Source organism: Aricia agestis, chromosome 8, assembly GCF_905147365.1.
Source record: "Aricia agestis chromosome 8, ilAriAges1.1, whole genome shotgun sequence".
NCBI classification, from domain to species: Eukaryota; Metazoa; Arthropoda; class Insecta; order Lepidoptera; family Lycaenidae; genus Aricia; species Aricia agestis.
Window position 1 is genome coordinate 17297026 of NC_056413.1, and position 22596 is coordinate 17319621.

Sequence of the window (22596 nt, forward strand, 5' to 3'; positions counted from 1 at the left end):
GGTAGTGGGTTTTGTTTTGTAATTTTGTTTTTGTAGTTTTTATACCAATAGTGAGCAATTTTTAGTAAGTAATGAATTGTAAAAATGTGTTAATTATATACTACGATAAATATTAACCGTTGTTTCCATAGAATATATACGTTTTGAAGTTTAATCATGCCCTACCAATCTGTGCCCATGTCTCTCGATTGTCTTGTTTTATTTTGAATAATATCTTCGTCATTTCAAAGTTTTCTTAATAGTTCTCATTACACAAGACAGTATCGGCCGCGGACTTCCACAATATGCACACAGGAGAAGAATGTAGTCCAAAGAAAAAAGATAAATCAGAGCCGTCATCCGAGAGCGATACTCCCAAGAAGGATAAGAAACAAGAATCCGAGGACCCAAAGCCGAGGATAGTGTTAACCTTTCGTTCGGATAAGTCAGGTGCAAAAAGTAGCAACATGAAGATCGTTTCGACTGAAGAGAAACACGAGGATGTAACACCTCGTCGGTCAAACAGGGCCCGGAAACCGACCTGGGAGTCCGACGACGACGTCGCAATATCACCCAAAAAAGATAAAACTGAGTCGCAGCAAGCGTCTGAAAACGATGAAGCCTCGGATGGCACTCAAATTGCAAGGAGACCGAAGAGAAGGTGCAATATGGGAACTGAGCCTATAACGAACGCCATCGCCCGCCGAGAGCAGCTGTGCAAGGAGCCCGCGGCGCCCGCCACTCCCGCCACCCGCCTGTTCAGGCGTATCAAGCCCACCCCCAAGATACTAGAAAATGAGGAGCTCAGAATTGGCTTGGAGTCGCAAAACAATGTAAGGCTGGGAATCACACCGGAAAAATCCAACGAAGGGGTAAAAACGAGGAGGTCTGCTCACAATAAAAGTGCTGATAATCAGGAGTCTACTAGTCCTGAAACTAAACATTTGGATGAAAGTAAGGCAGACAGTAGCAAAAATGATATGAAAAAGTTGAAACATCTGTGTGAGCTGGGTCTCAAGTCTGTCACACCAAAGAAGTCTGATGATGATTATGATAACAGGTAAAAACACAAAGTTTGCAAAAGCCAGGAGTCAATCCTATTATAAATAAAAGTTATCTTTATCAGTCTTTATCCACAGTTTTAATAATTGTACCAAATCAAATTGTGAATCTATTTCATGGTAAATTTAAAAAATAAGAAGCTTTATTGTTTTTTTATTCCTCATATTTTACCACAATAAAAACTGTATGTTATCCTTTCCTGGGATTCAAAGTATTGGCATACAAAATTGGCTATAAACTGATTGTAAATGACTGATAAACACATTTATACATTTACAATATATCCAAACAGTATAGTGTATACTGTATACCCACATAAATTATGACTTTTTCGATTATTGTAATCACATCTTCCTACATGTGTCCAGGAATGCTGAAGGCAAGGAGGAGGAAGATGAAGAAATAGATGACGACACGGAGGTGATCAGCAAACTGCTTCAAGAGGACTCCTCCAGTGAGCCTGAATCGGGAGTATCTGAGATAGAATCTATAGACAAAAATTCAAAAAGAAACACAGAGAATGACAGTGAAGAGTCAGAAGATGAGCCTAAGTATGCTTTATAATTATTATTTAACTTTTCTTAATACTAAATCTTTAATAAAACTAACATTTGTAGAATGTATTTTGTGTGGGTTAAGCAATAGAAAGATTTGCAGCCAGACTTAGAAAACTATTGAGTTGCTAATATCACAAAATATTTGCAGTATTCCACTGCGGAGATCAAAGCGGAGTTGTTGCCGGGGGGACCAACGCTCGTCATATTATTTGGCGAAGTGGGCAAACATGAGCAGTGGCGAGTAATAATATTTTTTTTACTTACTTTTGCCTGTAACTCTGCTTTCAATTATATATGCGCCTCCATGGTCCAGTGGTTCAGAGTGTGGCTCTTCAATCGGAGGTCGTGGGTTCGAATCCCGCGTTGAAAACATGTTATTTCTAAGTTTGGTTAGGACAATGCAGGCTGATCACCTGATTGTCTGACAAGTAAGATGATCTATGCGTCTGATGGGCATGTAAAAAGTCGGTCCTGCGCCTGATCTCTCGCCAGTCCTGTCGGTCTTCTGTCCCACTGGGTTATGAGAGTAAAGGAATAGAGAGTGCTCTTGTGTACTGCGCCCACACTTGGGCACTATAAAATTCCTCCTGCGCAACTGGCCTGGTTTCAATGAAACCGGCCTTAAAGATTCTTATATATAAAATAGTCTGGGTTATTAATTTTTTATATTAAGTGTTTGCCAAAATATAATACTGTAATAATGAAAATGTATGCTTCTCTGCTTCTGTGGAATTCTAAGCTGCGCTTATGATTTTGCGGGAAATTCTTTATTTTCATAAATATGAGTTTGGTACTCATATTTACGATTTCATCTACATATAACTTTATAGGCCTGAGGTATGTAAGATCCCAAATGTTTTCAGCGAGTATGAACCTGCACCGAAGAAGAAATCAAGACGCACCCTCAGTGATAAAGCATCAAACGTCAACAGCACTGCAGAAGAAGAACCAGAAGAAAAGAAGTATGAAATAAAAGAGCTTTGTTTTTTAAAGAAAAATAAGTATAAGCTTATACATAATATAATAACATAAAAACTAATACAGACTTTCCTAGATATTTCTTAAAGTGAAACAGAGTTTTTTACTAATATCTTAAGAAAGTGTATTGATATTGGTTATTATCAAGAGAGGCCCGTATTAAAGAAGGAGAAGGTGGTTAAAAAGTTGTGTTGTTTAGTGAACCAGCGGGCGCTGACGAGGGCTCTGCGCCCGCTTCCCCCGCCGCCTCCAACAAGATTGTCGGCCAATGTTGCTGCGAAGCCACCAGCAACATCTATGCCGCTCCAACAGATCTGCCAGGTTACAAGCTTATATTATAAGCCACAATATTTTATATTATAAGCCACAGCCCACAGTATTTTGAAAAATCCCTCTAGATGTTGAAATTTTATAAATGCGAAAGTGTGTCTGTCTGTTTCTTAACTCCAAACCGATGATGTTGTAATTTAGTATGGAAATATTTGAGTTGAGACTCTTAAATATTTCCATACTAAATTACAGAAAGAACATAAGATTTTTTCCTGACCTTTAATCCGAAAATGTATCCCGCACGATGAACGAATTTCGTAACAATGAAACTACTTTGACTGCTACATTCAGAGACATTTTATAATTCTAACTTTAATTTTAAGACGATTTCGGCATAACCTTTCATACTTTTTCTATCATATTCTTAATTTAATAATTATTTAAATTGTTTAAGTAATTATAAATCTTTAACGTTGTCAGTGGCGGCCGAAAAGGAAGATCTTCCGACCGAGAGAGATAGCATGCTCGGTCAGGCCGAAGCCCACTTCTTATATCTTTAAACAAGCAATTCTTGTATATATATATAATTGAAATCTCGGAATCGGATCCAACGATTTTCATGAAATTAAGTATATTATAGGGGGTTTCGGAGGCGATAAATCGATCTAGATAGGAATCATTTTTAGAAAATGTCATTTTATTCTTGTTTTATCATCGAATACTGAGCAAAGCTCGGTCAAATAGCTAGTGTATATATATTGCCGTTCTCCGAAACTTCGATAGCGCGATGCAGGAATGTTAGGCGAATTGTGGGTAGTACCACAAATTCTTCGATCGCGGATTCTTGGAAATCTATTGTTTATGCAATCGAATTCGACCGCTTGGGAGTTGATAGGTTAAATATATCGGCGGTTGGTGTAAATAAAGATATAGATGATACAAATAAAGATGTTTATTTCCAGATCCGGTGTTCTGCCAGGCGATCGAGAGTGTGGAGGGTATGCGTGTGGGGTGCTCTCACGGCGCGGGCCGCGACGCGCGTGGCGAGTTGCTACCCCTGCTCCGCTGCGGGCCGCGCGCGCCGTACTTGCTCGCCTGCCGCCTCCACGCCGCTCAGTTGAGGCAACACATGTGCTGCCCGCTGTGTGGCCTGTTCTGTACACAGGTAATACAATATACTTGTACTACTGTATTATTATACTATGCCACTATTTCTTAGGACCTAGTCTATATTTTAGCTAGCTTTTATTTTGAAATAGACTAAAAAAATTCAAAATAAAAGCAGCCTATGTTATGTAATATATATGTATCCTTCAGAATAAAAGTATTCCAAAGACTTAAGCTTGGTTGTTTGAGTCTTTGGAATACTTTTATGGTGGTCTATAGTAATGTCATCAGTATTCCATGTAAAAGTTGCCAAGACGAGAACATACAGTTTGTGGTGTCAAAAAGTAGTGAGATCTCATGTAGAGCCAAGTTTCTAACCTAACATACTCAGCCCTAAATCTAAAAACCTTAAGTATTTGTATACATATTATAATCTTTTGCATGAAAGACTAAAGAGTACAAAAATATTCGACTTGGATTAAATAACTTCCTATAGTTTGTGCGTTCTAAGATGATATGGGTGACAGTTTTCATGTTCCTTGCTACGGGTTTTTTTTACAAGAAAACAAAAAAAATCTAAATGTAATAAATTATATTCCATCTACAAAAACAAATGTTTCCTATAATAGGCATGATGACAATTTTTTTTTCTTATCGGTAATTGAAAGATACTTAAAAAATATAAACATCGCTGAAAGAATGACTCTGATAGCTTAAAAATTCACCAAGATATGACAATTCAAATATTTCATAAAAAAGACCTGCCCGAAACGCTCCATACAAAGTGTTACGAAAGTATGACGTCAGTCTTTCGTAGTTTGTACGCATCGGGAGACAACTTTGTTCGACAGGTATATTAAATATTGCGTTTATGAAAGTGGTTTCATAACAAAAGTTGCTTATAATTGCATAAGTTATCGAATTGTATACAAATATTAAGAAATTTAATTGAAAAAAAATTCGACTTGAATATCCAACTTTGAAGGCGCATAACAAAAAAAATACAAATGCTATCAAGCTGAAATTTTGGAAACACTTATTTTTTACCGTGATTTCTTTATTTTATTAACAAAATTCGCTAATCTTTGACCTTGTCATCATCCCTATTGTAAATGAATAAAAATGAAAAGATGCTAAAGGCTAACTTATTAATAAAAATTATAAATATTAACTGTGAAATAGGAGTATATAATTATTGTTACGAAAACATTTGAAAAATGTCGTATGCATGAAACGGAACTTATGTCAATAGAGATTGACTCTGTTGAATCGAAATCAAATCGATAAAAAAGGGCGGCCATCTTAAATCGCCGGCACCACTGAAATGTCAGTACGAAATCGATAATTTCGATTGCAATTCCTTTACGATGTGATTCGATATTTTTAAACTATCGATTAATTTTTGTTAGGTAACTTCCCTACTATTGTCAATTATAATGTGTCACGCATATCATCATAAAACGCACAAACTATAGTATAAAACGTGTTCTAGTATTTCTGGCGAACAAACTTTGATCCCCTATTGAATTCCCGGATTGAATTTTTTTAAAATGGTATAATTTGTAGATGATGTAGGTTTAAGTATAATATGGATACTCATCACACCAGCTCACCATAATGTTTGAACAGGGCGAGTTCTACCAGTGCTCCGAGGGCCACCTGTTCCACATAGAGTGCGCGCTGCCCCGCGAGATGACGGACCAGCGTCACCGCTCGGGCTGCCCGCACTGCGGCGTGCGCTCCTACTACTGGGCGCCCGTCAACACCACCTGTCACCGCGTACGCGTTGACATGCACGTCGCTAGACCCGTGTACCTGCCTGATCAGCGGGAGCAGAGGTATACTTATACTATACCCTACATGATGCCCGCAACTTCGTTGCGCCAAGACTCGTTTGTCGCGCGGGAACCGTACATTTTTCCGGGATAAAAAGTATCCTATGTTCTTTCCCGGGACTCAAAGTATCTCCATACCAAATTTCAGCAAAATCGGTTCAGCAGTTTGGGCATGAAGAGTTAATTAAAAAGTTTATAATATGAAATATTAGTATGGAATTATGGATATACCATCGGAGAATATATATTTTTTTTTAACTCCTTTTGTCCTGCGATCTGTCCTTAGACATTGAGCTGGATTTTAGTAATTATGTTCTTGGCGTGTATGGAACATATCCAATGATATGACCATTTTGTTAGTAGAGCTCTGTTAAAGCATGTCTTGAGGGGCTCGTCTTTTGAGCCTTTTGAAGGTTCTATTTGGTTCTTCGCTCATTAGATTCTTTTCGGAGAATAATGATAATCAATATGTGGACTTGACATAACACGACCAAATCGTTTATACGTGGGAGAGCCATGCTTCGGCACGAATGGGCCGGCTCGACCGGAGAAATACCACGTTCTCACAGAAAACCGGCGTGAAACAGCGCTTACGCTGTGTTTCGCCGAGTGAGTGAGTTTACCCTAGGCCCAATCCCCTACCCTATTCCCTTCCCTACCCTCCCCTATTACCCTATTCTTTTCTTGCTTTCCATCAGGTGACCCGTTTGCTCGTTTGCCCCCTTATTTCATAAAAAAAATAATTGTCGGAGCAGACCAGCGTTGCCGTCATCAGTCGTATCTGCCGATAAATCAATATTCTGATAATACTTATTTTAAATGAAGTTTATATAACCAGAAAGCGTCCTTGGCCTAATGGGTAGACCTTCGGTTCGCACTCCTAGAGGGTGCAGGTTCGAACCCGGGTGGAGGCGTGTACCTATGATATATTTTCTGATCTCAAGTACATAATACGGACGCTCGTACGGTGAAGGAAAGCATTAGGGCGCGTTCATACGTGCGTGTTTTTTCAGCGCGCGCGAATTCAGCTCCCAAAGCTAAAGCAGTAAATGCGCACGTCTGAACGCGCCGTTAGTACGTAATAACTAAAACAGTGCAGCAGAAACCAGTTAGTGGTGCAGCATTTTGGCGAAATTTATTTTCACAGAAAACATCACATTAACCTATTAGTTATATTCTCGATTACTTACACACAATATGATCGATATCGCATAATAATAATTTCTCCTATCTTACAGCACACCGGCTTTCCTCGGCTTTACAAAACTAGATCCCGCCAAACTGGACCATGGGCCGCTCATACCGGAGGACTTGTTGCCGCCCCTCGTCGACATTAAACAGATGTGCGAGACCGCGGAGGGGGGGAAGAGTGTACAGGAGCTGTACGATGCGATAGTAGCGGGGGAGAGGCTGGAACAGATCATACCTAAACTTGGTACGTTTTGAATGTAGTGTAATTCCAACATTATTTCAAAAAGCAGATGCCTTTGAACGACAATTAACAGCTTATCTGTTTCGTATTGCAATGTCGGTCTTAAGACTGTCGTTTTGTATAGCTATATCTGTTGTTTTATATTGGAATATATATTTCTAGCGAGTGATAGCCCTGTAATAATATTTTACCGCAGTGGGCGTGGACGTGAATGAAGTAACGTGTGCGGGCGAGTCGTGTGCGCACGCGGCGGCGAGTGGCGGGCGCGCGGACGTGCTGTACGCGTTGCGCTGCGCCGGCGCCGACCTCGACGCCGCCGACAAGGCCGCGCGCACGCCGCTCATGCGCGCTATACAAGGTACGGTTTTGAAATAATCGGCCAAGTGCGAGTTGGACTCGCACACTAAGAAGTACACATATAATTAAGGCCTCTGTAAAATTTTAAAGTGCCTACCCGTTACCGTTATTGTTACCGAGTAAAAAAGGCCAAAAGGCTTTTGTTGTATGGGAGCCCCTTTTTTTTTTTTTTTGTTTTTAATATTTGTTGTCATAGTGGCAACGATCACACAATCTGTGAAAATTTCAGAAGTCTAGCTATAGTGGTTCTTGATATACAGCCTGGAGACAGACAGACGGACAGACAACGAAGTCTTAGTAATAGGGTTTTTACCCTTTGGGTACTGAAAAACCCTGTATACCCTAAAAACAGTATTTTTTATCCCCATTACTAATAAAGATATTCCCGCAATTAATAATTACAAAGGTCTTCTTGTCTTTGCATATTGGTAGTCACAGAACAGTCAAATACTGGTCTTCTTCTTGTCTTGAATAGTTACAGGCTGCATAAACTTAAAACCATTATCTTATTAGGCTCGACATTCTAGTGAATAACATAATTACAGGTGACGAATTAAAATGTTTATTGCCGACCACCAGTAACATAATGTGACTTACTATGTTTTACTGTACTTAAAAAAATTGTAACAGCTCTCCTCGAGAATGAACCAGTGGAGGAGCCCGAGGAGCCTGGTGACGATGTCCCACACGACAAGGTACAAGAGGGTGGAGAGAAAGAGAAAGACGATGTGAAAGAGAAGGAAGATGACAAACACAAGGAGGAGGCGGAAGACAAGGCGGACGTGCGGGAGCAAGACCTCATGAGGGTCATTAAGTTCCTGGTCGCGGCGGGATGCGACGTCAATGTAGCTGTAAGTGGTAGTTCACCTTTTTTTCACATGACGGTTTTACGTTTTACCTTTTTGTCACTCATTTGCAAATTGCAGATAACGCCGCAAGTGTTTAACCTGTATTCGTACTGTGGTAATACCTCGATCGTGGGAATCGCAGTCACAATAGATTTTCAATTGTTATTCGACAGCCGGGTGCCGCTTGGCACATCTTTAATCACAACATACTTTGATTATGATTTATGATCACCTTTTGTAATGAATAATGATGTTTTAGGGTCCGGAGGGTATGTCAGCGTTGCACGTGTCGGCGGGCGCGGGCGGTGCGGCGGTGTGCGCGCTGCTGCTGGGCGCGGGCGCGGCGGTCGACGCGCGCGATCACGGCGGGTGGACGCCACTCGTGCGCGCCGCAGAGAACGGCCACGCCGCGTGCGTCAAGTGAGTCGACTATAATATTCATAACCTAGTTCGTGGTGTTCTGTGGGAATACTGTTCTTTTAGGGATAAAATATTGGTTACATGTTTTGTCTTCATGAAATCTTTTTAGTACGTTCTGCATAATATAGAAACAGTATATAGACAATCACAAACCTAATATTATAAGTGATATGGCATAATATAAAAAAAAAATAACTGAGTTTTTATTCTTAAGGTAACCTAAATAATGTTTTTTAATATTTATTACGCTAAAATCCAGCTGCTTATAGTGGCTTATACGGTATGGCATAATGGTATTTTTATTTTATTTTATTTTAAAGGAAAACTTACAGCTAGTACAAAGGTAGGATTCAAAAGTAACAATACAAATGCCAATTAAAAGTTTTCGCGACTAGATATTTGTTTAGATTGTACATAAATTTGGTTGACGTCAAATTGACGCACTGTGATGAATAAAATATATATATAAAAAAAAGACAGCAATAAAAATGATAGCATATCCTTGGATCGTCAGTATCAGTAATGTGCAAATTATTATCATAAACTAAATTAGCTTGTATCAGTAGTATTAAAGAAATGGTCTGTAAACACTTTTCTGAGACTTCTAATGTTAGTAATTAATAGATCTACGTCAGTACTTTGAGACGCTGTATTGTACGCTTTGCTAGCTCGCACGATGTACGCATTTTGCCGGTAGGTGGCCATATGGAACGTGTAGGAGTTGACGTCTTCTGAGCGAGCCGGTGGGTATTTTGAGCTCAAATTTACTGACTAGTTCCGGGCAATCAATTGAACCACTGAATATTTTAAAGAGCAACGACAAGTCGGCAATGTTTCTTCGTTCGGCGAGAAGCAAGATGTGAAATTTTTTGCATCTTTCGATATAGTTAGGTAGGTGGGTATTTGGCTTGAACTGTATGAATTTTAAAAACTTTTTTGAATATTCTCAATTCTATCAATGTAGGTAGCGTAGTTGGGGTTCCATACGGGTGAGCAGTATTCCAAATGACTACGAACGAAAGCACAATAAAGTATTTTAATTGTTTTAATGCGCGTAAAATCAAAGGAGAGTCTAAATATGAATCCTAAGGCTTTGCGAGCTTTTTTAATTAAGTGGTCGATGTGCGAGTCGAATAGAAGTTATATTGAGGATGCATATACTACGTCAGAGTGCTGCTCGGTGCGGGCGCGGACGCCGGCGCGACGGACGGCGAGGGTCACGGCGCGCTGCACTGGTGCGCGCTGGCGGGCCGCGCGCGCTGCCTGCGCCTGCTGCTCGCCGCCGCGCCGCACCTCGCCTCCGCCCCCAACAGACACGCCGACACACCACTGTGAGTATCACTAGGGATTTTTTTTTTCTAAAAAGTTAGGTTAGGTTTTTTCACAAACAGGGATTGTGACCTCTTTTGTTCACAACATGTTTGGTAATTATTCCGAACGCGCACACCGATACAACGCTGTGAGTACCAACACAAGGGATTGCGAACCTTTTTTTGTGGAACATGTACTGTAAATAATAATAATATGTCAAAGGCCTGTTGCCCACACGCAGTAAGTCAGAGATGGAAATGAATTGATATTTGCCATTTATGTTGCCAAAACAAAATTTTGTATTGGGTTTCTTTATTACGATTGTCTTTACAGACACGTGGCTGCCAGGGAGGGCCACTACGCCTGCGTCATCATTCTACTCGCACACGGAGCCAGGGTATGTGTTTTCAGTTTTTTCTTCCTTTTCAAAAGCTACACGTTAACTACATCTCATGACAGGACAGCGGTGTCCCACCACGACCCCGAGGGACATGCTAAAGCTGGTTGTGGACTCGCAACTTAATGGATCAGAAGATGAAAGAATAGGAAGTATGAGGGATACTTCCTAGTCCTCTGCAATCTTTTTTCCCAAAGCAATCAATATGTGATGTTCGCAGACGGACATGGAGAACTCAGCGGGCGAGCTGGCGGTGGAGGTGTGCGGGGGGCGGTGCCGCGCCGCCATCTCGCTCAACATGCAGGTCGCGTGCGCCGCCAAAGGGACGCTGCACAGACATAAGATGCTAAGCAGGTACGTTAAACCTAGAGGTCTCACCTCCAGTCTGTGAAGAAAACACTTGGACTTGTAATTATTTATAACAATATATACACAAACCTTAATTCTCTTTACAACATTTCTTTACAACGTGGCATTACTTGTCATAGACTTATTACACTCTCAACACTCTGGGTTATAACTTATAGTTAATCGTGGATGATATGTTGCTGCGTTCCTCGTTCTTCATGATATTTATAATAGACGACCTCTGTGGCTCAGTTGATGGGCTATTGGTAGCTCAAGCCGGGGGTCGCGGGCTCGAATCCCGCCGACGGAACAAAAAGTTTTCAAAGTTCCTGGGTCATATTAAATATGTGTATCATATTATAATAAAAATCTTAAATATATTATGTACAAATAGTATAAAAGTATTAAATATATTTCCGTTGTCTGGTACCTGTAACACAAGTCCTTCAGGTACTTACCACGGGGCCAGACTGACGTGGTGTGAAGCGTCCATAGATATTATTATTATATTATTAATAGAGATAGGCATGTGTGTATTAATTATTAGTAAAAAAAGATGATGTGTCAGCAATTTGCACGCATAAATTGTTGGAGTTGATTTGGTAACCTTATTACGTCTTAGTAATAAAAAAAAAATCTATAACATATTCTGCAGTGACATATCAAACGGTCGCGAGCCGTGGGGCGTGGAGTGCGTGAACGAGGTGGACGACGCGACGCTGCCCGCCGACTTCACGTACACCGCGCAGCTCGTCACGCCCGCGCCGCTGCAAGTCGACTGCACGCTCGCCACCATGCAGGTACAGTTGGGTACTGAGTTAGAAGGGTTATATTATTGAATGGTTATTTGTATAATGTACTAGCTGTTGCCCGCAACTTCGTCCGCGTGAATGTATGTTATTAAAATCGAGATTTACAAAATTGAACACCCATCTACGACTATTTTATTTGGATCTACATTACACACGAAATTTTTAATGTACCACGAAAATAAAATATAATTATAAAAATTGTAACTGTACTAAGTATAGTTAAATTAATATTGGAATTTGTTGTGTTAGACTGTTGCCAATAATAATTATGACAAAAACGCTTGAAGGCACGGATTAATTTCCTGCTGTCCACGATCACCGTAGTATGCGACATCAGATTTACACTGTAGGTTGTCTAGCATTGTAGTTCTTTCGTCTTGGCAGAAAAAACTCTCCCAGAGAACATGATTCAAACATAGTGCCTTCTGTCGTACATATTCTACCATTTCTACCTATGTGCTCGACCGATGCTAGTAACTTAGATCCGTAAAGTTTGACTTTAAAATTTCCATGGCTGGTAACGAATTGGGATACGCAGTGGTCCATCCAGTGTTTGGATAAGCGTTTACGAATATTAGGAAAAGTTTTAAAGATCGACCTTTGCTAGAATTGGTAATCACTTTGGTTGTCGTTGTAAATTCCGAGGAGTTTCTTCAATTCCATTACTTATCAAGTCACCGTTTTTAGGGTTCTGTACCCAAAGGGTAAAAACGAGACCCTATTACTATAAGACTTCGTTGTCTGTGCTTCTGTCTATCTCCAGGCTGTATCTTAAGAACCGTTATAGCTAGAGTTCTGAAATTTTTACAGATTGTGTATATCTGTTGCCGCTATAATAACAAATACTGAAAACAAAATATAATCAATATTTAAGGGGGGCTCTCATACAACAAACATGATTTTTTGGCCTTTTTTGCTCGATACCAATAATTACAACAGACAAGCAGTTGAAATTTTCACAGAATCCTTAAATATATGTGTTATTTAATAATTAATAATAAAATTGGAATATAATTAAAATTTAAGGGGGGCTCCCTTACAAAAACACAACTTTTGGCCTATTTTTTCTCTATAACGGTACGGAACCCTTCGTGCGTGAGTCCGACTCGCACTTGGCCGATTTTATTGTAAACATGGTATCAAATTCGGGCAATCTATACAACAAAAAAAGAATTTTGAAAATCTGACCACAAACAGCAAAGTAAACATTAACTACTCCTTTTTTTAAAGTCGGTTAAAAAAAAGTATCTAAGATGTTGACCAGGGATGTAAGGTTTTAATTCAGAGATTAGCCTGTACAAACAGACAAACAGACAGAGAAACAAAAATTTCAAAAACAGTTAAAATGTATTCTACTACTCTTCTAACATGCCCCTGACTCGTTTTTTCAAGTTTATTTTCAATGTACAAAAATTTTACCTCTACGATTTTATTATAAGTATAGAGTATAGATAATATTATTATATTTTATGCTATACAAGGTGTAACAAAACTATGTGATAACAGATTCAAACTGAAGGAGGATCCGTCGTGCCTTGATGATATTGAGCAAAAATTGGGCACATCGATGACGGGTGAGAATCTGCCTGCCATTCTGGGGGGTAAAAAGAGAGATTTGTTCCTCTCTTTTTGTAAGAGGATAGTGTGTGTAACAAACAAAAGAAATTGTAGTTGTGCTGTATTTTTACATCAACATTGTAGTCTCCATGATGGTCAGTACGGGTTCAGGCGTGGACTGTCAACGGAGATCGTAATAATGAGTCTAAAGCACACTGTCAAATATTACACGAGCAGGCGTACACCTGTGTACGCATGTTTCCTCGACCTCAGCAAGGCTTTCGATCTCGTCTCCTACGACATCTTGTGACCAAAATTGGAAACTCTTAGTTTACCCGACGGTTTCACCGACTTGCTTAAAGAGCTATGGCAGATTTTTAGGTAAAAGTTTTTAAAGCATCTTAGGAACGCATAGCAACCAAAGAATAACATATATTCGTAAATGATTTTCAACGATTTTGTTACATTGATCTAAAGCCAGGATAAAAAGATAATATTTAAAAATAGCCAAAGTGATTTCCTTTTCCAAAATGGCCATTTTCTGTCATCCGATGTTGCCTATAATTATTTTTTCCAATTTAAAATCAAAAAAGTTTTCTATTTGTAATCACATTTATAGTGCTTACATAAATTATGATTAAGTAAAATTATTTGAATTTATCTGGATGCAGTCTTGAATTTATTTTCCTTCAAAATTGCTTCACATTCGTAATATGTACTTTACTACAATTAATAGCAGTGCATAAAATGAATTGTAAGTACTTATACTTATTCAATATTTCATATGAAATCTACTTATAAATATACAAATAATGAAATAAATTACATTAAGTGGACTGGACTCAATAAATCCTCATAAGAAACCTTCCTAAAATCTTTTTTCGACATATTAAAGTACACTAAGAAGCCTTTGGTAGCCCTACGACGACTAACTACTTTTCTTAATTGTTTATTGCAATAAGTGAAAACATGAATTAATTATTCTGTTAGATGTAATTTCAAGCTATAAAAGCATGTGATACATTTTGATGACTGATGTCTCCATAATATCTTCCATATTTCTCCCTCTCACTATTCATAAAGTTCAAGTTATTGATAAAGTTATCACCAATCTAAGTGGGATCCACATCCCGTTCGTTAACTTGTGTTTTCATTAATTATTTTTGCCTAGCAATCGTAACCTTCATTTCTCCATCAGTTTCTTGAATATTTAATAATAAATACATTATTAAACATGGTACATGCATTAAATATTAAGCTACATAATTACATAACCTTCAAAACTTCTAAGTATGATAACTCAAAAACCTGGCCTTCTAAAATCACGATTTTTTTTTAAGAATCAGTAATAAATGCTCTTTAAAATAAGGTATATTTTATTCATAGACGCTTACTTTATTTATGACCTAAATTCGTCTATGGGAAGCTGCGATAGCTCTTTTGGTACTGTAATCAAGTGAGCTATGTGAGATGGGCTGGCAAATATTCCGAACCGTACGGGATGGAGTGCGGGGTGAGGCAGGGGGGCAGACCTCGACCCGGCTCTTCAACCTGTACGTGGATTCACTGATACGGGAACTCAGCGGTACTCGTGTCGGTTGCCATATCGGAAACGTGTGCGTCAACAATATTAGCTACGCGGACGACATGGTACTGCTGGCGCTATCTGTCGGTGCATTAAGAACATTACTCGGTATTTGTGAAAAATACGCTGTCTCACATGGTTTACTTTACAACGCCAAAAAATCACAGTACATGGTCTTTAAGGCTGGCAGGAAATGTCCCAATATTGTTCCCCCTATACACCTTAATAATCAACTTCTAGAGAGAGTGTACACTTTTAAATATCTGGGACATTTCGTGACTGACGGCCTTCGAGACGATGTGGACCTCGAAAGAGAGCGTAGGGCATTGTCTGTTATGGCAAATATGTTGGTGCATAAATTTGGTCGTTGCACGGACGCCGTAAAAATTACTCTTTTTAAGGCCTACTGCACCTCTTTTTACACCTGCAGCTTATGGACCAACTACACCAATAAAACATACAATGCCACGCATTCAATATAATAATGCTTTTAGAGCACTGTTGCGGCTGCCGCGTTTCTGTAGTGCCTCAGCGATGTTTGCTTTTGCGGATGTAGATAGTTTTGAAGCTATAAAAGGACTGCATCGCTATTGGCCAGGGTCCGCGGCAGCGGCCACAGTGTCCTGAGAGAGATAGTCGACAGCGGGAATTGTCCTCTGATCGACTTCATGATAAATAGGACTAAATCTCTTTTTATAATAGAATACTAACATAGCGATAACTTTCTTTACTAACAATTTTATGGATCTGAGTAATCTGAAATAAACCAATTTTATTTTTATTTATTTTAAGTCATACGACATAAAACTAAAATTGAATGCCGTACTGTAAATTCAATTTTCGTTTAGTCGATATAACAATTAACGTGTCACCAGGGTTGCGCGTGCGACGAAGGCTTGTGCGACGGCGGCGCGTGTGCGTGCGCGGCGCTCGGCGTGCGGGCTTGGTACGTGCGCGGCCGCCTGCCCGCCGCCTTCCCCTACCACGATCCGCCGATGCTGTTCGAGTGTAACAACACATGCGCGTGTAACATGGTGCGTGAATTGTTTATTATAATATACATATCAAAATATGTAAATATATAGGAGTGGTATGTGTATGTCTTACATACTTTACAATTTTTTTCCATTGATCTTCCTAATTATCATATTAAGTATTATGTATTTTTCGCCTGTTAGTGTATTCGCCCGTTAAACACTTGACCGTTATTTGAAGCATAATAATTGAGATAGGCACTTCCGTTTCCGCAGATTTTACCTCCTTTTCTTTCCTGAATGTTGGTAGCGCTGTCAACCTTGGCGTTATTATCGAGCAGGTAGAGGGAGAATTCCCGCTTCACTATGATCATTGGCGTTTTGTTTTCCGCACCGCACAGTCGTGCTCAGAAGTCATTACGTATACGGGGCAGGCTAAGAGTTATATATCCGCGCAGGGTATGTCTCATGGATGTTGTGCTAGCTCGCACTTTTCCCATGCTCACCAGTCTGCGCAAGGCTGTTCTTACAATCGTCCCCCGCAGGGACAAACAATTAATTTTGAACCACGGTCAATGCCTAGCAATACACGAAGTTCTTTTTACTCGAGAGGAGCTCGATTGGACAACTGGGAGGCAATTCTTAGGATGTGAACATTTTCCCTCGTAAAATTATCTCACGAACTATTCATGTCTACTGGCAAGTTCGAATGATACGTAAAACTCGTATTCTGGGGACCAATAGAGTATCGAGGAGTTTCTGCCATTGACATTATTTTGCGTTCTTTAGGCATTAAAAAAAAAAGTTACGATAAATTTTGCAACGTGCGAAGATATTTAATTGTATTCTAGTAAATATAGCTTACGAAATAATTGATTTTATTACACCACTAGCTATCCCGACAAGTTGTTTTGCGGTTATTTTGCCATATGATTACGTAGTACTTATAATATCTCAAATCTCAATGCATAATATAATATAATTATTTGTAATTAATAACTAAATCCTCGTAAAATTATTTCTTGAACTATTCATTTCTACTGGCAAGTTCGAATGATCCTTAAAACTCGTATTCTGGGGACCAATCGAACAAATTACCAATCGACCTATCGAGGTGTTCCTGCCATAGACTCAATTTTGCGTTCCGTTTCGGCATTAAAAAAACGCTTGGACAAATTTTGCAACGTGCGAAGATATTTAAGTGTATTCTAGTAAATAAAGCTTACAAAATAATTGATTTTATAATATTACTAGCTATCTTGGCAAATTGTTTTGCGGTTGTTTTGCAATATACTTACCTATATTATTTGTAGTTAACAGAGGCGGCGCAAGGCGTGGGCTGTGTGGGTTGCCCCTCCAGCGTAGCTAGCACGGGGTTTCCAAGTCGATTCTTCGGAAGAAAGTAATGGCAGTTTCTTTCCCATGTCTACATATCTTATTCCCGAGCATGGCCCCACCCATCGACTTGAGTTTCAGTGGACAAAGACAAGAAACTCTTTCCATAGCAACCAAAGCAACGGCAATTATTATTTTTTTGACATTTAGTTTTTTGGTTCTTTTTTTTTAATTATGGCACCTCGGCTATAAAACCATGGCCAGTGTCGAGTAAATGGCGGCAAATTCAAAAAATCGACGTGTAGCAACCTTGTCTATAGCCATCAGGCGCGGTCCGAAGGGGGGGGCTCACAGGGGACATGACCACCCCCAAAATCTAAGGTAAAATTGGAAAATCTCAAAATCTTGCTAAATAATAAAAGGAAATTTCTAACTATCCCTTAGCTACCACTTCGTCCGACCTTACGAGTAGACAGCTGCTGTGAACCCAGAAACGTCCGAGGGCGCAGATAAAAAACCCCCCCCAAAATTTCAGGCTGCGACCGCGCCTGAGTGCCATAATAACAATAAAAAAAGAATCAAGAAACTAAATGTCAAAAGCGGTTCGTCATGCTTGACTTATAGATTTCCAAAAGCGGAAGATATCGAGATACGAAAGAAACTTTTTCTCCAGTGTTTTTCCGGTAAAACTGTCAAAATTTAGTTTCTTTCGTTTGTCTACGTGCTTGTGCTAGCTATGCTGGTACTGGTAGTTAATACGAGACACAATTATAGCTTATCTATTGTTATCGCGGTCGCCGATGACCGCTTGGGGCTTGAAGCTTTAAAAACTAAATTATTCTTTTATTCTTTATAATATTTTGTAAAGAACAATTAAGTACTTATATTTTTATTGAAGTGACTAAATAAGTATGGCACCACGGCAACGTACGGGACGTTGCCGTGGTGCCATACTTATTTACTTTTACCATACTTATTTATTCACAAACAATAATTTGGTCGCCGAATTTACTGTTATTTATTTGACTAATGCACTTATCAATAATTATAACAAGTATTGAAAGAGACTACTAAAACAACACTTATTATTCTAATACAGCGTTATAGTACTTGTACTATTATCTATTCTGTGGTTATAGTAATATAAGTAATATCACAATAACTTTCGTAATCGGAAGCGGGCGCGAGACTGTCTGCACTCTGCAGCCTGCCGCTGGTCGCAGCCCGAGTCGTTCCGTCGGGAGTCGGGACTTGTCGGGACACGAATGGCGCGCACCCGCTCGGCCTCAAAGGGCCGCGCGGCGCGCCATACCGGAATGGCAGCCGCGGCGAGGCTAACACAGCTAACACTTTCGGTGTCATATGATTTCAAGCTTTATCTTCATGACTGTAATACATAGTGAAGACTACGGCTGCCCGTGGCCGGTCGTGGCCGCTGGCGGTTTTGGTAAAAATCAGTAAAACCGTTTCGGAGGAGTAAGGTAACTAACATTATGACACGAAATTTTATATAATATAAGAAGATGAGATGTACTTGTCATCAAAATATTATGATAAACGTAATTATCCAAAAAGTAGCTATCCCCGTGAACTACGTGTCACTTTAAAACCTTCCCTGTACTTCTACGAATATTTTAAGACTAAAATTAGCCCAATCCGTTCAGCCGTTTTTGAGTTTTAGCGTTACTAACACAATTGGAAATCTATTTTTATACATACATATATATAGATGTATACAGTATACAATATAATAGAACAAAAGTTCTGATAAAAATATGTAGTCTAATTCAGCTATATTTTAATAAAAAATAAATAGTTTCTTTTAAAGTTTAAACACATTAACTTATAATTAGTAAGTTATTATATCGCAAAAGAAACACAAGTACGAAATTTTGTACTTCTTTGCTACATATCCACCAATAAGAGGGCGAATTTGTGTACGAATTCCGACATCTACCGGTCCCTAGCACTCGTATGACTCGAGCGATCTTTACACGAAACATTTCTAGTGTGAAGTTCTGAGAATACACAAACTCACAGCAACAAATTGTATCGTGCAGAAACCGGTTTCCAATCGAACATCTATCCACCAATAGGAGTGTAAATTGGTGTACGAATTCCGCCATCGTAGAAATAACCGGTCCTACTCGTTCGACTCGAGCGATCTTTGCACGGAATATCTCGAATGTGAAGTTTTGAGAATACACAAACTGTGTTACGTTCGTAAAAATCTCATAATTGGGTAATTTTTTCGAAGGTGAGATTTTCTCACGTTCTGAGAATTGGCTTCCTGAGGGAACTTCCACGGCAAAAGTAAGTTTCGGATCTCGGGAATGCCAAATAACGTAAGTACTGACAATCAAAAATTCAGAGCGGGTCAAACTTTGAAGTTTTACCGCCGTTTCTCGTTGGCAGCGCCTAGATGCTCCAGGTTATCATTATAAAGATTCTAAAAGGGTACCGCATACCATTCATGGAGAAACCACCTCGGTTCATTCCAAATTTAAACCAAAATCATTTTTCTACCACAGAGTCGGAGGATAATGGATATGTATCTCCAAATTCGACAAATGATATTCCAGGGTGTATTAGAAGTTGCCAGCCCCTTGCTAAGTTTTATTTCGACAATGTTTCTGGTCTCTAAGGTCGACGGGTCCTGCCGTCCTGCCTATTTTCAATCTTTCCACTCTATTCGATTATGTTTTGACTCAGCCATTCGGGCTCATAAATGTTCAACTAATGACAGTTTTGTTTTGCAACCCAACGATTGGCTTTGCGAAATATACCTGTCCCAAGCTTATTTTACCTGGCAGTCGCTAAATCGCACTGACGGCTCCTACGTCTGTATACAAGGGACAGTTGCTGCAAATTACTTGCTTATTGTCCGGTACCTGCTTCCCTGACCAAATGGGTTAAACAAACCCTCAGAGAGCAAGTTCTGCGTATCATCGTTTATTAGGACGATTATCTTATTGCTTATTAAAACAAAATCATCCTACAGAAGCATGTCCAGATTTTGCTTCAAAGACTTTACTTACGCCTCAACAAGACCTGGTATTTCTAGGTGTTCGTTGGAACACGTTTCAAAACGAAAAGCTACTTCCAGGCGAGAAAATGTCTAAAATTCATCAAAAGATTTTACCAGTCCTGTGTCCTGACAAAGTGGTAGATCTAAAGACCTTGCAGAGCATCCTCGGTCTCCTGAACTTCGCCAGTTTCATAGTACCGAAGGCTACATTACCGAGCTCTCTTGTCTCTTCTCATAGACTTGGATAAGTCCGCATTTCCGAATCGTTGCCCTCTACCAAGACAAGCGTTACGTTTAGCGACGATCTTCGGTGTTGGTTGCAAAGTCATCATCTATCAACTTCCATTCATTGGAGCCCACCATCGCACTGCTTGGCAACAGATGCGTCGGACCTAGCTTGGGGTGCTCATCTCGACCACCTTTCCTTAACGGGGACATGGTCAGCATAAGAAAATTTCATGACGTTATTGAAAATCGGTACAAAAAACTAGTACTTTCATCTAATTCTAACGATTTAAGGATTTTTTATTTTGTTCCTTTAGTTGATTTCATTATGTCCATATCAAAGCTTTTACAAGATGAATTTTTGATTTGTCAATCAGTTTTTGGTGTAATAATTGTGTAAAAAAGTGTTTGAACACTGGATTTTCTATTCCATCACTCTTATATCACCTATATATTCATTTATAAAGTTTTTGAAGTATTCCCACAAGGAATTACTATTTTTATTTTATATTGTTATATTTTCATTTCACATTGGCGTCTTACTTTTATTTTGTCACATTGGCGTACATCATCACCAGGCGATAACAAACACGTCTCAATTATTATGCTTCAAATAACGGTCAAGTGTTTAATAGCAGCGTTTTACCCTGAAATAAAACGCTTGTTAAATACTTACCTTATTTGAAGCATAACTTTTTATTTCTGCCTGGTGCAATTTCGACTCAATGATCATAGTGGAGCGGGAATTCTCCCTCTACCTGCTCGATAATGGCGCCAAGGTTGACAGAGCTACCAACATTCAGGAAAGAAAAGGAGGTAAAATCTGCGGAAACGGAAGTGCCTATCTCAATTATTATGCTTCAAATAAGGTAAGTATTTAACAAGCGTTTTATTTCAGGGTAAAACGCTGCTATTTTCTTAATTTATTTGTCGTAAAAAATATAATATTCATAAAAATGATACAAAATATAATGCAGTTTTACATTACACAGCAAAAAGCTATAGGTCTGTATGTCTAATTCGTGAATAGTTGCGCCGTAAATGTTTTATCAGCATAAATTTCTATATTACTTTCATTTTACAGTAACGTAATCTCACAACTTATTTTTTTCGTGTTTGCCGTGTAGAAGCGTTGCGGCAACCGCGTGGTATCCCGTCTCGCGGCCGCCGGGTCGATCGGCGCGCGCGTGCAGGTGTTCCGCACGGCGCGGTGCGGGTGGGGGCTGCGCGCACGCACCGCCATCAAACGCGGCGGCCCCGTCGCGCTGTACACGGGCGAGCTACTCGCGCGCCACGACGCCGACGCCCGCGCCAACGATCAGTACATGTTCGCGCTTGACCTCAAGCAGGATTTACTGCAGGTGATAATATTGTGTAGGCTGTGTAATTGATTATAATATGTCTCTGTATTTAATTTTATTGTATATTGACAGAAAAACCAACAGCTATCATAGCACAGTAATGGTAACTTAGCTGTTGGTTAATACTTAACGGAATCTGTTGTTATTGTTGAGTAATCATATTTATGCCCAGATGCCGAGATATCATAATATTATGCCCTCTGTTCTTACTTTAGTTACTTCTTCTTCTTCTTCTTCTTATACATTAGAGTAATAACAGCTAACTAGTAACGTATGCAGCAGGGTGAGGGCGAGGAAGCTGCGGCGGAGGAGGAGGCGTTATGCGTGGACGCGGCGCGGTGGGGCGGGGCCGCGCGGTTCATCAACCACTCGTGCGCACCCAACGTCGCGCCCGTACGCGTCTACACGCACACGCGCGACCTCCGCCTGCCCACCGTCGCCTTGTTCGCGCTCCGAGATATATCTGCTATGGAGGAGATCACGTTAGTATATTGTTAGACAAATTGATTTGTAGGCAGATGGTTACGTTATTTGGTTGGGTTATATCTGGTTATATTAGGACAAGCCACGACTTACATTGATATGACACAAATCTACCAATTAAGGTTGCCTTGCTATAGTTTGTGCGTTCTAAGATGATATGGGTGACAGTTTTCATGTTCCTTTTGCTACGGGTTTTTTTTTTTTACAAGAAAACAAAAAAAATCAAAATGTAATAGATATAAATCAATATGTAATAAATTATATTCCATCTACAAAAACAAATGTTTCCTATAATTGTAAATGAATAAAAATGAAAAGATGCTAAATGCTAACTT

At 39.6% G+C, this 22596-nt stretch overlaps 1 protein-coding gene and 1 long non-coding RNA gene across 4 annotated transcripts in view; one reads left to right on the forward strand and one right to left on the reverse strand.

Annotated features, from left to right (window-relative positions):
* Positions 1-22596, forward strand: part of LOC121729401 (histone-lysine N-methyltransferase EHMT2) — a 23445-nt gene continuing 849 nt past the window's right edge. The window contains exons 1-18 of one of the 3 annotated variants that reach the window (XM_042117907.1): positions 1-1039; positions 1410-1592; positions 1747-1839; positions 2462-2560; positions 2776-2897; positions 3809-4011; positions 5583-5791; positions 7027-7223; positions 7417-7578; positions 8208-8428; positions 8685-8845; positions 10015-10176; positions 10490-10553; positions 10774-10907; positions 11557-11701; positions 15731-15889; positions 21545-21778; positions 22058-22260. In XM_042117907.1, coding sequence (XP_041973841.1) covers positions 285-1039; positions 1410-1592; positions 1747-1839; positions 2462-2560; positions 2776-2897; positions 3809-4011; positions 5583-5791; positions 7027-7223; positions 7417-7578; positions 8208-8428; positions 8685-8845; positions 10015-10176; positions 10490-10553; positions 10774-10907; positions 11557-11701; positions 15731-15889; positions 21545-21778; positions 22058-22260 — 3506 coding nt within the window. In that variant the 5' untranslated portion in view covers positions 1-284. The remainder of the gene's footprint in view (positions 1040-1409; positions 1593-1746; positions 1840-2461; positions 2561-2775; positions 2898-3808; positions 4012-5582; positions 5792-7026; positions 7224-7416; positions 7579-8207; positions 8429-8684; positions 8846-10014; positions 10177-10489; positions 10554-10773; positions 10908-11556; positions 11702-15730; positions 15890-21544; positions 21779-22057; positions 22261-22596) is intronic. The other 2 variants (XM_042117908.1, XM_042117909.1) reach the window with 2 other exon arrangements.
* LOC121729404 overlaps positions 13659-22596 on the reverse strand; it is a 20027-nt gene continuing 11089 nt past the window's right edge. Inside the window, exon 3 of the long non-coding RNA XR_006035962.1 lies at positions 13659-13670. This is a non-coding gene — a long non-coding RNA (uncharacterized LOC121729404). The remainder of the gene's footprint in view (positions 13671-22596) is intronic.